This window comes from Pleurodeles waltl, chromosome 3_1 (genome assembly GCF_031143425.1).
Source record: "Pleurodeles waltl isolate 20211129_DDA chromosome 3_1, aPleWal1.hap1.20221129, whole genome shotgun sequence".
Taxonomy (NCBI): Eukaryota; Metazoa; Chordata; class Amphibia; order Caudata; family Salamandridae; genus Pleurodeles; species Pleurodeles waltl.
In genome coordinates this window covers 868,964,842-868,985,222 of record NC_090440.1, presented here as the reverse complement: position 1 = coordinate 868,985,222, position 20,381 = coordinate 868,964,842, and the positions used below count along the sequence as shown (strand labels likewise).

At 44.3% G+C, this 20,381-nt stretch overlaps 1 protein-coding gene across 2 annotated transcripts in view; it reads right to left on the bottom strand.

The window, feature by feature from the left end:
• NCDN (neurochondrin) overlaps nt 1–20,381 on the bottom strand; it is a 66,061-nt gene that overhangs the window by 34,325 nt on the left and 11,355 nt on the right. For both annotated transcript variants that reach the window (XM_069223815.1, XM_069223816.1), the window contains exons 2-4: nt 18,691–18,812; nt 9,796–10,797; nt 8,254–8,495 (exon numbers count right to left, since the gene is read on the bottom strand). In XM_069223815.1, coding sequence (XP_069079916.1) covers nt 8,254–8,495; nt 9,796–10,797; nt 18,691–18,810 — 1,364 coding nt within the window. In that variant the 5' untranslated portion in view covers nt 18,811–18,812. The remainder of the gene's footprint in view (nt 1–8,253; nt 8,496–9,795; nt 10,798–18,690; nt 18,813–20,381) is intronic.

Here is a 20,381-nt window from a genome sequence, read left to right as displayed (position 1 = left end):
GAGAGTGGAACAAACCAGACTGAAGCTCAAGAAGCAACAGCTGGATTTGGATAGACAGTCTTTACAATTAGAGAAGGAAAGACAGAAGTTGGGTTTAGATACCCATGGTGGCAGCAGCAGTATTCCCCATAGTCATCCTGCGAAAGAGCATGATTCCAGGAATCTGCACAAGATAGTTCCCCCTTATAAGGAGGGGGATGACATTAACAAGTGGTTTGCTGCACTTGAGAGGGCCTGTGCTGTACAGGATGTCCCTCAAAAGCAGTGGGCTGCTATCCTATGGCTATCATTTAGTGGAAAAGGTAGGGATAGACTCCTTACTGTAAAAGAAAATGATGCTAATAATTTCCAAGTTCTTAAGAATGCACTCCTGGATGGTTATGGCTTAACCACTGAACAGTACAGGATAAAGTTCAGAGAGACCAAAAAGGAGTCTTCACAAGACTGGGTTGATTTCATTGACCAGGCAGTGAAGGCCTTGGAGGGGTGGTTACATGGCAGTAAAGTTACTGATTATGACAGCCTGTATAACTTGATCCTGAGAGAGCATATTCTTAATAATTGTGTGTCTGATTTGTTGCACCAGTACTTGGTGGACTCTGATCTGACCTCTCCCCAAGATTTGGGAAAGAAGGCAGACAAATGGGTCAGAACAAGAGTGAACAGAAAAGTTCATACAGGGGGTGACAAAGATGGCAACAAAAAGAAGGATGGTAAGTCTTCTGACAAGGGTGGGGACAAATCTAAAAATGAGTCTTCATCAGGCCCACAAAAACACTCTGGTGGGGGTGGTGGGTCCAAATCCTCCTTTAATCAGAACAAGGAAAAGAAACCATGGTGCTATTTATGTAAAATAAAAGGCCATTGGACAACAGATCCCAGTTGTCCAAAGAAAGGCACCACAGCTCCTACCACTACAACCCCTACTGCTACACCTAGTGTCCCTACTAATAGCAGTGGTGGTGGGAGCAAACCTACTAATAGCCAATCCAAGGGAGTAGCTGGGCTCACTTTTGGTAATTTAGTTGGGGTTGGTCTGATTAGGGAGACCACAGAGGCTACTTTAGTCTCTGAAGGGGCTATTGATTTAGCCACTTTGGTTGCTTGCCCCCATAACTTGGAGAAGTACAAGCAACTAACCCTAATAAATGGTGTTGAGGTCCAGGCCTACAGGGACACAGGTGCCAGTGTCACAATGGTGATTGAGAAACTGGTGCACCCTGAACAACACATACTTGGACACCAGTACCAAGTAACCGATGCTCACAACATAACACAAAGCCACCCCATGGCTGTTGTAAATCTCAACTGGGGGGGGGGGGTAACTGGTCCAAAGAAAGTTGTGGTAGCTTCAGATTTACCTGTAGACTGTCTATTAAGGAATGATTTGGAGACATCAGCTTGGTCAGATGTGGAGTTGGAGGCCCATGCAGCAATGCTGGGCATCCCAGGGCATATTTTTGCTTTGACAAGGGCTCAGGCCAAAAAGCAAAAAGGACAGGGAAGCTTGGATCCTGGAACAATGGACCAAGTGCTCCCTAAAGCTAGGGCTAGTAGAAGCAAACCACTTCCTACTATCCCTCCCTCTACAGTGGATTCTACTTCTGAGGAAGAAGAATTCCCTCCCTGTGCAGAACCTACACCAGAGGAGCTGGAAGCAGACACTGCTGAGCTTTTGGGTGAAGGGGGGCCTGCCAGAGAGGAGCTGAGTGTGGCACAGCAAACCTGTCCCACATTAGAGGGTCTCAGACAGCAAGCTGTCAAACAGGCTAATGGGGATGTCAGTGACTCACAGAGTTTACTGGGAGGACAACCTCTTGTACACTGAGCATAGGGATCCTAAACCTGGAGCTGCCAGGAGATTAGTGATTCCTCAGGAGTACAGAAAGTTCCTCCTAACACTGGCACATGACATTCCCCTAGCTGGGCACCTGGGTCAAATGAAAACTTGGGACAGATTGGTACCATTGTTTCATTGGCCTAGGATGTCTGAGGACACAAAGGAATTTTGTAAGTCCTGTGAAACCTGTCAAGCCAGTGGCAAGACAGGTGGCACTCCAAAGGCACCCCTTATCCCACTGCCTGTGGTTGGGGTTCCCTTTGAAAGGGTAGGGGTTGACATAGTTGGCCCCCTTGACCCTCCTACTGCTTCAGGCAATAGGTTTATCTTGGTGGTAGTGGACCATGCCACAAGATATCCTGAAGCTATTCCTTTAAGGACCACTACAGCTCCTGCAGTGGCAAAGGCCCTCCTGGGAATATTTTCCAGAGTGGGCTTCCCAAAGGAAGTGGTATCAGACAGGGGAAGCAATTTCATGTCTGCATACTTAAAGGCCATGTGGAAGGAGTGTGGTGTAACGTACAAGTTCACAACACCCTATCATCCACAAACAAATGGACTGGTGGAGAGATTTAATAAAACTCTCAAAGGCATGATTATGGGTCTCCCTGAAAAACTCCGCAGGAGATGGGATATCCTTCTACCATGCCTCCTTTTTGCCTACAGGGAGGTACCCCAGAAAGGAGTGGGCTTCAGCCCCTTTGAACTTCTTTTTAGACACCCTGTTAGGGGTCCACTCACACTTGTAAAGGAGGGTTGGGAACAACCTTTAAAAGCTCCTAAGCAGGATATTGTGGATTACGTACTTGGCCTCAGATCAAGGATGGCTGAGTACATGAAAAAGGCCAGTAAAAACCTTCAGGCCAGCCAAGAGCTCCAGAAGCAATGGCATGATCAGAAGGCTGTTTTGGTTCAGTACCAACCAGGGCAGAAAGTGTGGGTCTTGGAGCCTGTGGCCCCAAGAGCACTCCAAGATAAATGGAGTGGACCCCACACAATTGTTGAAAAGAAGGGTGAAGTCACCTACTTGGTTGACTTAGGCACTGCCAGGAGTCCCCTTAGGGTGCTCCATGTCAACCGCCTGAAACCCTACTATGACAGGGCTGATCTCACCCTGCTCATGGCAACTGATGAGGGACAGGAAGAAGACAGTGATCCTCTACCTGATCTCTTCTCTTCCACAGAACAAGATGCTCTTGTGGAAGGTGTAGTTTTGGCAGATTGTCTTACTGCTGAGCAGAAAGACCATTGCATAAATCTCCTAGGACAATTTTCAGAACTCTTCTCTACTGTGCCAGGCACCACTTCTTGGTGTGAGCACACTATAGATACTGGAGACAGTTTACCTGTCAAAAGTAAGATCTATAGGCAGCCTGACCATGTCAGGGACTGCATAAAGCAAGAAGTTCAGAAAATGTTGGAACTAGGAGTGGTTGAGCACTCTGACAGTCCATGGGCTTCTCCTGTGGTACTGGTACCAAAACCCAATTCTAAAGATGGAAAGAAAGAAATGCGGTTTTGTGTAGACTATAGAGGTCTCAACTTGGTAACCAAAACTGATGCTCACCCTATACCCAGGGCAGATGAGCTTATAGATACACTGGCATCTGCCAAGTATCTAAGCACTTTTGATTTGACTGCAGGGTATTGGGAGATCAAATTATCAGAAGATGCTAAATCTAAGACTGCATTTTCTACCATTGGAGGACATTACCAGTTTACTGTAATGCCTTTTGGTTTGAAAAATGCACCTGCCACTTTTCAGAGGTTGGTGAACACAGTCCTGCAAGGGCTGGAAGCTTTCAGTGCAGCATATTTGGACGATATAGCTGTCTTTAGCTCCAGCTGGGATGATCACCTGGTCCACCTATGGAAAGTTTTGGAGGCCCTGCAAAAGGCAGGCCTCACTATCAAGGCTTCAAAGTGCCAGATAGGGCAGGGTAAGGTGGTTTATCTGGGACACCTTGTTGGTGGGGAACAGATTGCACCACTTCAGGGGAAAATCCAAACTATTATTGATTGGGTTCCCCCTACCACTCAGACTCAGGTGAGAGCCTTCCTAGGCCTCACTGGGTATTACAGGAGGTTCATTAAGAACTATGGCTCCATTGCAGCCCCTCTTAATGACCTCACATCCAAGAAAATGCCTAAAAAGGTATTATGGACAGCAAGCTGTCAGAAAGCTTTTGAGGAGCTGAAGCAGGCCATGTGCTCTGCACCGGTCCTGAAAAGCCCTTGTTACTCTAAAAAATTCTATGTCCAAACTGATGCATCTGAATTAGGAGTAGGGGCAGTCCTATCACAACTTAATTCTGAGGGCCAGGATCAACCTGTTGCTTTTATTAGTAGGAGGTTGACCCCTAGAGAAAAGCGTTGGTCTGCCATTGAGAGGGAGGCCTTTGCTGTGGTCTGGGCTCTGAAGAAGTTGAGGCCATACCTGTTTGGCACTCACTTCATTGTTCAGACAGACCACAAACCTCTACTTTGGCTAAAACAAATGAAAGGTGAAAATCCTAAATTGTTGAGGTGGTCCATATCCCTACAGGGAATGGACTATACAGTGGAACATAGACCTGGGAGTAGCCACTCCAATGCAGATGGACTCTCCAGATATTTCCACTTAGACAATGAAGACTCATCAGGTAATGGCTAGTCTTATTGTCCTTCGCTTGGGGGGGGGGGGGGGGGGGGGGTTGTGTAGGAAAGTACCATCTTGCCTGGCATGTTACCCCCATTTTTCACTGTATATATGTTGTTTTAGTTGTATGTGTCACTGGGACCCTGGTAACCCAGGGCCCCAGTGCTCATAAGTGTGCCTGAATGTGTTACCTGTGTAGTGACTAACTGCCTCACTGAGGCTCTGCTAATCAGAACCTCAGTGGTTATGCTCTCTCATTTCTTTCCAAATTGTCACTGACAGGCTAGTGACCATTTTTACCAATTTACATTGGCTTACTGGAACACCCTTATAATTCCCTAGTATATGGTACTGAGGTACCCAGGGTATTGGGGTTCCAGGAGATCCCTATGGGCTGCAGCATTTCTTTTGCCACCCATAGGGAGCTCTGACAATTCTTACACAGGCCTGCCACTGCAGCCTGAGTGAAATAACGTCCACGTTATTTCACAGCCATTTTACACTGCACTTAAGTAACTTATAAGTCACCTATATGTCTAACCTTTACCTGGTAAAGGTTGGGTGCAAAGTTACTTAGTGTGAGGGCACCCTGGCACTAGCCAAGGTGCCCCCACATTGTTCAGAGCCAATTCCCTGAACTTTGTGAGTGCGGGGACACCATTACACGCGTGCACTACATATAGGTCACTACCTATATGTAGCTTCACCATGGTAACTCCGAATATGGCCATGTAACATGTCTATGATCATGGAATTGCCCCCTCTATACCATCCTGGCATAGTTGGCACAATCCCATGATCCCAGTGGTCTGTAGCACAGACCCTGGTACTGCCAAACTGCCCTTCCTGGGGTTTCACTGCAGCTGCTGCTGCTGCCAACCCCTCAGACAGGCAGCTGCCCTCCTGGGGTCCAGCCAGGCCTGGCCCAGGATGGCAGAACAAAGAACTTCCTCTGAGAGAGGGTGTGACACCCTCTCCCTTTGGAAAATGGTGTGAAGGCAGGGGAGGAGTAGCCTCCCCCAGCCTCTGGAAATGCTTTGTTGGGCACAGATGTGCCCAATTCTGCATAAGCCAGTCTACACCGGTTCAGGGACCCCTTAGCCCCTGCTCTGGCGCGAAACTGGACAAAGGAAAGGGGAGTGACCACTCCCCTGACCTGCACCTCCCCTGGGAGGTGTCCAGAGCTCCTCCAGTGTGCTCCAGACCTCTGCCATCTTGGAAACAGAGGTGCTGCTGGCACACTGGACTGCTCTGAGTGGCCAGTGCCACCAGGTGACGTCAGAGACTCCTTGTGATAGGCTCCTTCAGGTGTTAGTAGCCTTTCCTCTCTCCTAGGTAGCCAAACCCTCTTTTCTGGCTATTTAGGGTCTCTGTCTCTGGGGAAACTTTAGATAACGAATGCATGAGCTCAGCCGAGTTCCTCTGCATCTCTCTCTTCACCTTCTGATAAGGAATCGACCGCTGACCGCGCTGGAAGCCTGCAAACCTGCAACATAGTAGCAAAGACGACTACTGCAACTCTGTAACGCTGATCCTGCCGCCTTCTCGACTGTTTTCCTGCTTGTGCATGCTGTGGGGGTAGCCTGCCTCCTCTCTGCACCAGAAGCTCCGAAGAAATCTCCCGTGGGTCGACGGAATCTTCCCCCTGCAACCGCAGGCACCAAAAAGCTGCATAACCGGTCCCTTGGGTCTCCTCTCAGCACGACGAGCGAGGTCCCTCGAATCCAGCGACTCTGTCCAAGTGACCCCCACAGTCCAGTGACTCTTCAGCCCAAGTTTGGTGGAGGTAAGTCCTTGCCTCACCTCGCTGGGCTGCATTGCTGGGAACCGCGACTTTGCAGCTACTCCGGCCCCTGTGCACTTCCGGCGGAAATCCTTTGTGCACAGCCAAGCCTGGGTCCACGGCACTCTAACCTGCATTGCACGACTTTCTAAGTTGGTCTCCGGCGACGTGGGACTCCTTTGTGCAACTTCGGCGAGCACCGTTTCACGCATCCTCGTAGTGCCTGTTTCTGGCACTTCTCCGGGTGCTACCTGCTTCAGTGAGGGCTCTTTGTCTTGCTCGACGTCCCCTCTCTCTGCAGGTCCAATTTGCGACCTCCTGGGCCCCAGCAGCATCCAAAAACGCCAAACGCACGATTTGCGTGTAGCAAGGCTTGTTGGCGTCCTTCCGGCGGGAAAACACTTCTGCACGACTCTCCAAGGCGAGAGGGATCCGTCCACCAAAGGGGAAGTCTCTAGCCCTTTTCGTTCCTGCAGAAACCTCAGCTTCTTCTGTCCAGTCGAAGCTTCTTTGCACCCGCAGCTGGCATTTCCTGGGCATCTGCCCATCTCCGACTTGCTTGTGACTTTTGGACTTGGTCCCCTTGTTCCACAGGTACCCTAGATTGGAAATCCACAGTTGTTGCATTGCTGGTTTGTGTCTTTCCTGCATTATTCCTCTAACACGACTATTTTGTCCTTAGGGGAACTTTAGTGCACTTTGCACTCACTTTTCAGGGTCTTGGGGAGGGTTATTTTTCTAACTCTCACTATTTTCTAATAGTCCCAGCGACCCTCTACAAGGTCACATAGGTTTGGGGTCCATTCGTGGTTCGCATTCCACTTTTGGAGTATATGGTTTGTGTTGCCCCCATCCCTATGTTTCCCCATTGCATCCTATTGTAACTATACATTGTTTGCACTGTTTTCTAAGACTATACTGCATATTTTTGCTATTGTGTATATATATCTTGTGTATATTTCCTATCCTCTCACTGAGGGTACACTCTAAGATACTTTGGCATATTGTCATAAAAATAAAGTACCTTTATTTTTAGTATAACTGTGTATTGTGTTTTCTTATGATATTGTGCATATGACACTAAGTGGTACTGTAGTAGCTTCACACGTCTCCTAGTTCAGCCTAAGCTGCTCTGCTAAGCTACCATTATCTATCAGCCTAAGCTGCTAGACACCCTATACACTAATAAGGGATAACTGGGCCTGGTGCAAGGTGCAAGTACCCCTTGGTACTCACTACAAGCCAGTCCAGCCTCCTACACGGGATTAATTTGAATTGTCCATCTTGGGAAGCAGCCTTTTTTGCAGCTGAATTATAATAGTCAGTCTGATAGCCAACCTCCCACTGACCCTACAATGAATTACCTCGGACCAGACCTCTGAGCACACAGAGTTTTCTTTGCCTAGACCTCAGCCTGGGTTATGTGGATCTTTTCTGGCAATAAAACCTCCTTAACAAGACAGAATCTTTCAGACGCTGTCACACTTTTGCACACTAGTAATTTACCAACTGAATGAGCGCAAGGCAGTGTAAAGGAGGATGTTGCGTTAAAATGGTCATCATCCAAGATAGACAAAAAGGTTGAATTATGGGTGAGGAAAGCAGCGATAGAAGATCCAAGGCATCAAATCATGATCATTGAGGGGCAAGGGAAGCAGACGCTACGGCCAGACAAGAAAAGGCAGTATTGGCTTGGATGGAATTTAAGAGTCGCAGAGGGAAGATGTGAAGGCAAAGTTGTGTTTCAAGTGAACACAGTTAAAAAAGAGAAAAGGAGTGTCAAAGGATGGGACAAGAGCAGGTTGGTTGGGGGGGATGAGAGTTAAGGGTCCAGTACAGTTAATAAAGGTGAGGCAAGAGAAAGACTAATGGAAGAATGAGGAGTTGGGGACAAGCAAGAGGACAAAAAGGCCAAGGGCAGGAGGCACAGGTATTGTAGAGTCCCATAAATAGGGGGCAGGAGAGTGAAAAAAGCAAGAACAAAATACACACCTCAGAGCATCACCAGGCCAGAGTGCACCCCATGAGCTGCTGCACAATGCTAGCTCTGCAACCTGCTGGGGAAGGTCTCTGCAAGATCTCTCTCGATGGAAAAGTGTCTTAACATAGCGAACGAGGAAAGGCAGCAGTTCGCAGATTTCCTGCTTCAGAGAGGATGTCTCCTCGGCCAGCCACACACTCAGTATACGAACTGAGGCAAAAATAAATGGATCCTCCATCTTCTCCTGCCCAACCTACAGGAACAAGGGTGGATTTGCAACAATGTGAAAAAGAGAGCCAAGAACACAGATGTCTGTGCATCACAACAGGGGCAAAAACAGAAACATTCATCTCTGCTGCACACACCCAACATTAAATATTTGGAAAGGTAGTCACCCACTGGACCTTCACCATGTAGTAGAACCTGACGGTCTCAATCATGCTATGGAAAATGTATAGCCAAAAAACAAAAACAGCCTATGAGCAAAGCTTCAAGAGGGCGCCCAGTGTCTAAGACCATTACCATAGCGCCATTCAACAGTTAGCAGCTTAATGGCAATAACTTTATGAATTGCAGCACGTTCTTCCCCTTGGTAACAAGATTTTCAATGAGCAGTGATATGCCTATGCCCATCCCACAATGATGTCCTGTCATGAGACATACTATGCACTTTCTTACAGGAAAACCATGCTTTAGTAGTTTAAGCTGTAGAGACAAAATATATAGGACTGAAGAGGAAACAGAACCAATTCTTGATGAAGAGTGGTGTATTCAGAAAGGCACATAGTAGCACCATACAAGAAACAAGCTCTACCAAGAAACATCTGCTGGAGGGCTTCATATTACCTGGAACCAGCAGAAAGTTGAGGGGCTGGACAAGGGGATTGTCAAGCTATTAAACCCATGAGGGCCACACATATATGCAACACTCCAGCAAAATATCATTCTGAAGCGACAGTCTGGGCATAGGCTCTATGTGATAAAATGAGCATGAAATAATTTCGGACCTCAACCCAATTTCCAGCCCAAAATAGAAAAAAAAAAAAAAAAAAAAAAAAAAAAAAAAACCACACAGAAGAATCACAAGGCACTCTTTGCAATGCCTTTGGTCGAGTTAAGAAATGATCAGATATGTCCTCTCTGTACTGTCATGGCACTTTCCATACCCCGAACCTGTTACTACCCCGTTGGACGGTATGTGTGCATGGAGGGGAATGTGTAGCAATAACACTAACGCCAACCAATTAAGTGTGTGTGTCTAATTTAGGGCTGAAGGTGGAGACTTTACATAATCCCAGTTTTGAAAATTGATTCAACTGTAACATTTAGATTTAACTTAGCAATACAGGGTATAGAGTGTCGAGTGACCCCACATGTAAACATAACTGACCTGGGACACAGAAATCTGCCAATCTCTAAGCTGTTTAAAGTACTGTTCAACAGTCTCACATGCCTACACACCAATCCTGTTCCAGCAAAGCGCAAAATGGTCTGCTACTTACTCTGCTCATCCATACAACAACTATTTTGCCGCCAAACACATTTTTTTTTACCTGTTTCAAGTAGTATATAACAGCCCCACATGCTTCCTTCATCACATTCACCAGCTGCAGCTTCTGGTCATCAGTCAACAGTGATGCATCTTCTTTTGTGCATTCCTGCATGCCCATTTCGATGATGGCATAACAGGCGCTGACCAGCTCCTTATTGGTGTCTACAATTGTTGGCTCTGGATCTTCAAGAGATAAGCGCACCTCAACACAGGCCAGATTCACCAGAAGTGGCAGGAACGTGCTGCTCTTGGCACCTTTCCCTGCAACAAGCCACTGGGAGTTGTAGCTGTTAGTGAGGCAGGCAGCTAGCTTTAGCGCAGGGTTCCGCTGGCATGCATTCAACTTACTACGCAGTATTCTCGCCAGTCCATAACACATATTCTTTAGGCACTGCACACCTTGGGCAGAGCCGAGCAGGACTGGCTCAGGCGGCAAGAAGTGATGTAAAACCTCACAAAGTTTGAATTTATTTAGGTCTTCTGCCTTGTGAAAATCTCTGCTGAGCGAGCTTAACAGCTCAATTAAATCTGGTGTACTTTTTTCCCAACATTTTGCTTCCATTGAGGTCAATAGCCCAGTGAGTAAATGTAAGGCCTGGTCCCGGCCATAACAGTCTTTTAAGTAGGCCTGGCAGAGACATGACACTGTGCCTTTGGACACCAACTCTCTAGGCCCACCGGGCACTGCTGCAATACCAACCAGGCACTGGTAAGTATCATCTATCATGAACCGGAAGGAAGAATCATTGGTATCACGTTGGGCTACAAGGACCTCATTGAACACACTGATTTTGTTCAGAACTGCAGGTTGTGCAGCTAGCTCTGGGTCAGTACAGAACGAGGCCAGCAAGGCAATTCCCAGAGCCCTGAAAGTGTAATCAGGGCAGCCTTCAGGAGTATGCTTGGAAGCAAGAAGGCGGTTTGGGAACGTGAAACCAACAGCTTCAAATATCTTCTTCCGAGTTTGGGCTTCTACCTCTCCGGCACGCACTGCCTTGGTCACCTGAGGAGTAGGGGAAAGAAAGAAGGACAGGTTAGTCAAATAAGATGGGACCAGAAACTTGCGCAAACGTTTGCAGGAATATTACAGTACCGAAAAATCATAGTCACAATATTATCTTGCATAAATATTGTGTCCTACATATTGTTTTAAAAAATCTGGCCCCCACTAGGAGTTTGTATTAGAAAACCTACATCCAATGGTGAGATATTTTAGTAAACTACATTTAGGACAAAATTAATGTCATATTTTTTGGTATACAGTATTTTGCCTTACAACCGTGAACATATTACATTAGTGTAACGTGCCACAGCAACTCACAGGCAGAAAGCCAAAATATGTATATCTAGGAGCATTACAATGCCACTGGCAGAAGCACGGCAGGTATTGTGCATAAAGGAAATCCTACCGAAGCAACAAAGGTATCTCTGTGTCATGCTGGAGCCTGAGAAACCCTGCATAACATTAATGTGTGACATATTACGCCACCTTAAATCTTTCCCCGATTAACAAGGTCAATAACCTAGCAAATTACAGCTGGTTACTTAGTCACAATGAAGTTTATGGGTATCTGCATGCCCAGCTCATTTGGTCTGTAGGACTAAGAGATATGAATGCATGAACACAGTATTCAACATAGAACTAGCTGTCCATGAACAAATGATTTCAGTTTAAAGGTACTAACTGCAGATCATAATGCAATCTATAAAGTACCCGCAGGGTATCTCAGATACACACATATCTAATCTAATCAGATTCCTAGAAGTTAGCAGAATTTTTCCTTTTGACACATTGCTTCAGATATTTGTCACTGTGGGCCTTGCACTCCTTCAGAGCCCCCATGCTAAGGAAGGGCTAAGGAAGCCCGACGCTCTGGGTAGTGCAGAAGAGAAAACAAGCATGGCCCTTCAAGAGACCTACATAGCATTTATAATCAAGAATTGTTAGCAATCAGGAGTGGTTTCTTGCAGTGCCGGTAAACACTGGTGAACTGGTGGCAATCAATAAAAAAAAATTATCTGTGTGCGACAAGTTGCTCACAAGACCTCGACACTCCCATAGCAAACAAATCACCATTCTCCTCTTTGGTCATGCATTTTTTTCTCTGCATCGTCTTGTTCTCTGTTGCCTTCTCATCATTATAAGTTGTACAGTACTTTCAAGAGAAATAAGTTAAGCGATAAGATCTAGGACAGCGTTGAACCATCTGTAAAGTGATAAAGCACACCTGTGTCAAAGCCCAGAAACTATTGTTGTCATAAATATTGCAGTACTCACTGGCAGAGAATGACAATGAAAGCACGTGTGTACTATTTCTTGCACTCCAATGGCACCAGCACATTTCAAGCGAGCAGGGTGCTACCAGAGTAAGCCAAATAGTATTATTCCTTGTGCACTGTACTGCAGGACTTGTGCCAGAACTTATCTGTGTGCATGTGGCGTGTATCTCTGTAGCAGGCACCGAACCCAATGAGCTATCATACTGGCTGCTTTCTTTTTTTGCACTTAGTTTGCTCCAACACAAGGACAGGCAATTCCTCTTTCCTAGCTCTCAAAGTCTATGAGAAGACCAGAACCAATGTCAGAGATTTATCCACGACACTAAGAAAACATTCTAAGCAGAGACAATGGCAGTACATTAGTAACAAAAGTTTTCAAGAAGAGGCTGGGATGCTGGACTGCACTGGTGTATGGCTACAGCATGATTTAAGTATTTGTTTAATCAAAGGAAACATGCAAACATCACGCTTCAGGCAATTTTATTCTCAAAAGACTCCAGGAGCATTTTATTGAAACCAAAACGCGAGAACTGAACCCAGTCTCAGAGATAATAAACCTCTTTCATAATATAAATCCAATAAGCAGTAAAATGAGACTCAATTGGCCCTAGTTATCCCTTTTAGTCTGACACAATTCAGTGGGCTTTACTTTTCCACGTTCTTCTTTTTGGATACACTTCAGTCATTTTCCAGCATCAGTTCTAGATAAAAATGACATAGAACATCTTGACAACAAGGTTTATTCCAACAAAACAGAAACATAAAAACTGTTTGGGTACAGATGGTTATGTTTTGGCTTCTATGACCACAATTATGTGAAGGAAAAAAAAAAAAGAATTCCGTTCGAAAACTATAGTAAGAGCATGAACAGAGACAAAAAGAGGTAAGATCTCATTGCTTTTTAGGAGCTTTCCTGGTCTGATTTTCATTAATTTCAGGCTACAATAGCATCATGGGTGTTGTATTTTTACTTCTTTCAAATATTAACAACTTGATTTTAGCATAAGGTGGATCATAAATGCACTACTTGAAAACAAACATTTAATAATTCTCTGCATTTTAATCCTACGATGATGGCCAGGAAAACAAACATCTGCAAAGCCTATCTATTTGCTTTTTCAAATTTGTTACATGTTGCAGCAGGAGGACGGTGGGGGTGTGGGAAACACCAAACAGATAGTGGAAGGAGGGTGGGATGGTGGTGGGGAGACAAAGCAGCACAGACAGCGGGAGGAGGGCAGGGAACAATGCATGGACAGTGGGAGTGGTGGCAGGGAAACAAACCACAACAGTGGGAGTAAAGCAACATGAGGGAGGAAGCAGTAACAGTGGGAGGAGGGTGGGGCATGTGAGAGAGATTGCAAACTCATGCACTCTATAAGTGCTTTATGTTAGTTGTTTATGTTGTTGTTTATTAAACCAACACACATCGCAAAATAAACAACTATTAATGTTTCATCAAACTTAAAACAAACATTATCCTAAACTTTTTCTAATATTTTAGAATCCAGTTAGATAGAAAAAACAAAGGCCGAACCTATTAGCTTTGCCAATGCTTGTTCTTGTCCTGGTGCCACTGCAGAGACGCCATCTTGAGGGGTCAGCGCTCTAGCAGTGTGCCTACCTGTGACCCTCTTTCTCTCTCCTTAATCAGGAACACTATATTTTACTCAGCACGTGGTGGAGGTGCAGCGAAGCTGGTAATTACACGGACTATTGACGTTTTTAAAAACAGAAACGAACTGCAAATTGAATTTGATGTGCTTATATTTTATGTGTTAGCAGATCGCAGTTTATACTGTTGCCAATGGTTTTAACAGTGTGAATATTTTAAGCCAAGTGAATACTTCTATTATTTTTAGTAGAGTTCTTTATTTGGGGAAGTGGGTATTATATATGCCATAAACTTATAACATCTATCGATTTCGAAGGCCTTACCTTCCAATTTGAGTTAACCAAAAATTACTTATTCAATGGCACATTAATCTACGGGCCACCTGGTCCTAGAACTAATTTCTTAAAAAGCTTTGGTACACACACAGGGAATCTGGCCTACATATGGTCAATTTCACAGTATTAAGAAATTTTCATTTTCATCTTGGTGCCATAGGAGATAAAGATACTGAACATTTGGATGTGAATATGAAGAGCATTGGACTTTCCCAATTGGTTCCATCAATTGCTCATTCTGCGGAATACACTCTTGATGGAATTTTCTGAAACAACCCTTTAAATTACAGAGGTGTCCTCAATACCACTTATATGGTCAGATCACCCTGCAGTCCTTTTTAAAGCTACCTCTTCCCAACCCACATCAGGTATGGTTGTAACATTATTAAATCACAAGCCTGGCATAAAATAACGTTAGGGGGTCTCAACCAGTGTTAGACAACGACCTGGAGGTGGCATCCATAAACTACACCAAATGGATCAGCTAAACGATAGAACAGCAGGCTCCCATAAAATCCTGAAAATGTTACAGGAATAACCCCTCTTCCCCCTGGTATTCAGACAAGCTAAGAACTCAAAAATGAGTATGTCGCAGACCAGAACAAAAATGGCAAAAAAACTATGATCCTGACGAGAAAGAGAAAGAGTCAACGCATAAGGGATTATAAATCTAAGATTTTAGCTGAAAAGCCTATTTCACTAGGAACACTGAAACAACAAACTCTGCCAGAGAACTCTTCCAGACAGTTAGTTCCCTGGCCCGTTTAAGTAATAATAACTCTCAGGGCCTAAAACAAACTTTTTTGTGGGAATCTTGCTCAATTTTTTCAATCAAAAGTTAACGGAGGTGTATAAATTCTTGACCACTGATCAAATAAGAGACCTCTCTGGTGACTTAGAGGAGTTAATTCCCCATCCTCAACGCTAAAGGAGTTTTCTTCCTTAGCAACCAAACAGGCAATACGACTCATTGAAGCAACCAAATCAGAGCCCCTTCTGATCCCTGTCCACCTAATAATATATTTTAACTTGCACCGTAAATATTAGCCACATACTTCACAATGCTTCTAAACAGCATACTTCCCTAAATCTTGGGAAAAAGCCTCTAGTCCAGTGGTTCCCAACCTTTCGACTCCTGAGGACCACCAATGAATCATTACTGGAAGCCAGGGACCCCCAGCAATTTGGACGTTTTCGTTTTCAAACATTAAAACAGTAATTCGCAAAAAAATATAACAACTACACACCAAACAAATACGCAAATTACTAAAGATAAAATTCTTTTATATTGAAAAAATATGCAAAAATCGAAACATTTTATTCGGAAGGCTGGCGCTGCATCTCGGCAACTACCTTTTCAATGTTTGGTTTTATTTAGGAAAGGTGAATCCTCAGGTCAGACTCTACATTTCCGGAGCGATTTCTGTTTTTATTTTTTAGGTATGCAAGATCTGAGAAAGCTTTTTCACATAACTAAGTGAACGGGAAAGGAAGTAAACCATAAGGGCCTCACATCTCTCCCTACCCTCTCTGCCACATGTACTTCATTTGTTTTATAGCACCTCTCATACCACTGTAGGGTGTCAGGGCATTTTACAGGGGACTACAAGGTATAGGATTCACATGCCATCCACACGGGTAGGCATTTTCTAAGAGTGCTTGGTCCGGAGAAGCACAAACTTAGGCCCATATTTATACATTTTTGTGCCGTATCTGCGTCATTCTTTGACACAAAAACTGCGCAAACATACAAAATACCATTATATTTTGTAAGTTTGCGCCGATTTTGCGTCAAAAAGCGGCACTAAAAAAATATAAATATGGGCCTTAGGATTCAGAACACAGCACAGTGATTAGCAATGACATTAGTGCAGTGCTTAATTTGTAAATAAAAACGTGCCGGTGCCCAAAGCCCTCCTCTTAAACATGCAGCTGCTGCAATTAAATGTGGGTACATGGAATACTGAGGCAACATAATCCTGAAGCCATCTCAGGACTCTTCAATCCATATAAAGCCACTCCCTGCCACTTCAGCTCACTCTAGCGGCTTTCTACTTTCTCCCTTTGTGACACTTTTTCGTTTTTCCTTCCTCTGTCTTTCCCATATGTGCCTTTTGCTCGCAGCAAACGCTTGAGGCAGAAGAATAAGCCCCAGCCCTCAAAAATAAGTGCTGGTGCTCAGCACAGGAAACAAAAAGAACAAATTAAGCACTGCATTAGCAATAAAAATGTATTTCTACACAAGCAAACCTTTTTTTAAGCAGCATAAGGAAAATGAAAGACTAGGAAAAAAAAAAACTTTCTAATTTGTGCCATGCAGTTTGCATGCAGCTCTTTAATGGCAGTTCACAGCTCACTGTGCTAGATTACAATTATGAACTGCATAGTAACAAAAGAATCTCTGTGACAAAAGCAGTAACCCATTGTGTCCTGCACATAAAATACTGTTCTCTGCATGATACACATTCTTTGCAGCAGGCATATTCACCATCTGAGCTACCTTTGAGTCAAAACTGCCACTACACAAAACTCCCATCTCTCTCCAGCAGATACATTAATCACTTGAGTTAGCTTGATGCTTTTATTTTGGCAGTGCAAGGAGCTTTGCAGTGCGTTTAAAACTGCTCAACAATGGAAGTAATGAATAGGAAAACATGCATGCACGTGTTTGTCAGAGGCCCCAGCTGGAGAAGTGCCTTCCTCCCAGCCCTGGCCTGCGGACCCCCTGGAAATGTGTCGCAGAACCCTGGGCGTCCACGGACCACAGGTTGGGACCACTGCTCTAGTCTACTGTACTAAAAATATCCAAGCTGAACCCGTTGGAAGTCAGCAGTTATCGCCCAATTTCCAGAATCGCATTCCCAGCTAAACTAGTAGAAAAGCCATGAATTTGAAACTTTCCCATTTTTTAAACATCAATAATATTCTTGACCCTAACCAATTTGGGTTTCGATCTAATCATAGTACAGAATCTGCCTTGGTTGTTCCCACCAAAGATGTGAGAATAATTATGGACAATGGTGGCAAGGCAGTGGTTATTTTTTTTAAATGTTATTTGTCGGCCGTGTTCAACACTGTAAACCATTCTGTGTTGTTATCCCGTCTAAAGAGTACAGGAATAAAAGACTCTGTCCTGACTCTCTTTAGTTCCTTTCTTATAGATGGAGAACAGTCGGTTGAGCTAGGAGATCATTCTTCTAAACCTTTCTTTCTCCCTTGCGGAGTACCGCAGGGCTCTTCACCGAGTCCACATTTTTGAATATTTGTGTGACACCTCTAGCCAGACTGATCAGCTCTTTTGGTTTCTCTCTGGTGTCGTACGGAGACGACACTCAGATTGTAATATCCATTTAAAAAGACCACACAGTCGTAGCCAGTATATTTAATGACTGTCTATTAGAAGTAGGTTGTTGGATGAGAAAAAATTGCCTCAAACTGAATTCTAGTAAAACCTGAGGTTCTGCTGTTTCGAAATGATACATCATTTAGGTCACCTACTTGGTGGCCTTGCGACTTCGGAACGCCACCAGCCCCTCCAAAAAGGTTAAAAACCTTGGAGTTATTTTTGACGATAAGCTGAAATTTTTCACCAAATCAACTATGTTACTTTGTCATGCTTCTACACCTTGAGAATACAAAAAGAAAATATAATAATAATAATCCCCTGTATTCCCTTGGACCTCCAAAAATGTGTGGTGGTTGCCAGAGTCCCATTTAAAATTGACAATTGTTACGCCCTGTAGGTTAATATTCAACAAAGAGTGCTCAACAAACTACAAATTCTTCAGAATGCATCTACCGGTCTTTTGTTATGCATCCGAAAATTTCAACACATATCTCAGTCATTAACCAAACTACACTAGTTACTAGTAAAAAAGCAAATCATCTTTAAGGCCCTGTATACTATGCACAAGGCCCTTCGTGACTAAAGCACTAAATATTAAAAAAACGACTTCAAATAGTATGTTCCCACAAGAACACTTCGTTCTACCCATTCATTTAACTTAGTGGTACAAAACAATTCAAAAAAGCAACCTGTGGAGGAAGAAGTTTTATCTTCTCCACTGCAAAACTATGGAATGGGCTACCTATGCACCTGAAAACCCCAAATAGCCTGTCCATCTTTCGGAAATCCCTTAAAACGGGGCTGATTTCAAATACATTGTTTAGGTGATACTCCAGGTAGTTTCACTAGGCTTTTGCTTACTGCAGCTTAATGCCCTCTCCCTTGTTGCCAGCGCCAAGATGCCTACGGGCATATGCGCGCTCCATAGGTTTTCATTTATACATTCAGACGGGAAGCTGTACTTGGTCCATGCTCCACAGCAATGGCACACACAAAGCCCCAGGAGGAAGCCAAAACAAGGCTCTGACCAATAAGAGGCAAAGAAACAAGAGTGACAATAAGGAGCAAATTAACAAGAGTGACATCAGAGCCAACCAATGGTAAGTAATGAGCAGGCTCTAAGATTGTTTTAAGCTTTTTTTTGTTTTTTTTTGTTTACATGAGATCTCACAAGCACCGCACAAGCAAACCCTAACCCCAAAAAAAGGCAATGGCCATCCTACAAATGTCCACTCTTAACTTTTACGATCTTTGGTCCTGAAGATGCATTCAAACTGTCGGAAATATTTTGTTAACAGTAAAATAAATATGAATCTTTACCAGCAGAAGAGCTGCAAACTGCTCATTGTCATCTTTGGCACTACGCAACACCTCAAGGCAGCGCTCCAGGACAGGGTTGCTGGCGTGGACAGCTGAGTCAGGGCCAATTTCAGATGCCATTGCTGTAAGTCAAAATGCAAAATACAAAGACACAGTCAAAATTAGGCCAGAGAAAGGAAAACAAACTCAGCAATTTTGTAATTTTTAGCATTATCTGGCTTAGTTCTGCATTTACCTGGCTGTGTGGTGCACTCCCACCAATTATAATCAATATTCAAACTGTGAGTCAGGAATAGATTAAGACTTAGTTGGAGAGATTAGAATTTATGGAAAAGAAGATGATGGCCTTAAGGCGTTAGGTTAAGAGTCTACTGGACACTATGCAGATAGGCAGGAGTTCCTGGGTCTTGGACCTCTACTTCTGGGTCAGCACGTGCCCACTGGCCCAAAAAGGTGCTTAGAGCATTTGCTCAATGACTGCCAACTGTGTGCTTTGCTAAGGTGCTTTACTGCTGCACATGTCCTAACCGTCCTTCACGTTTGTTTTTTCCCCCTGTGTTTTTTTTATACTCGGTTCTGATTCTCCTGCATAGCCAAGCAGGTTGTTTTGGTGCAGTACCCTCGCTTCCATCATCTACAGGTACCAGCTTCCATACACGCTACTTGAGCCTGTTTGTTGGGGATGTCTCCTGGTCTTTCGCAACAAACATAATAGTACCAGTCGCAGAATTATTGGTTAACTACTGTGCCGCCCTTAATTAGGTATGCAGTTAAGCCTTAAAGTAAATTTGTCCTCTAAAAATTTAAGATGAAAGCTCATTCCAATACAATTTTTCCAAACACCAATCCACATGAATGAGTTTTCTTGCATCCAGTTTGCATTCATCCTATGAATGACTTTGAAATAGAAGCCGCTGAACAAGCCTGCCTGCTCTTAAATTGAGAGCAGCAATCATCAAGAGAGAGGCTTCCACAAACCGCCTTTAAAAGGGACGATAACACCTGTGTTCTCCCAGCTCTCTCCCCTCCTGACTCTCCCTTAGCTACCCACAGTATTTAGCTGCTCAGTGGAGATATTAACGGCAGTAAAAGGGAGGGTTGGGTTCACATCAGATACAAAGGCATTTGGGGCCATATGTACGCACACATTTTCTCATTGACACAGAATGGGAAAAACCCTTTGCTACATCTGGCCCCTGGTTCTTAATACTCAGACAGCTCACAGTGTGCACCTGCACATCTAGTTCTCAAAATTGTAATAACTTTACAAAAGCAGACTGGATTTTCTGCAGAACAAAATGAGAAAGAAAAATGCTTATTGGCCCAGGTCTGAGAGGAGCGCATTCATGTGGTGGGATTCGTGGTTAAATATCTTTACCGAATCTCAGCAATTCATTGGCCTTACTCACCAGTGACCCAAAAGCCAGTAAAGAAAGGGGCCCACCATTTATTGTGGTGGATAAGGGGACCGAATGGAGAGTGGAGTGGCAGGGGTAGAGTTGAAAGGCTTAGAGTGGGGTAGAATGTTGTAGCGTTGAGTAGAGTGGAGTAGAGTGTTGTGGAGTGGCACAATGTCATAGAGTGGAGTGTCGCAGAGTGGATTAAAGTAATGTGGATTAGCATAGAGGTAGTTGTGTAGAGTGGAGTAAAGTAGCACAGAGCAGAGTAGATTCTTGTGAAGAGCCACAGAG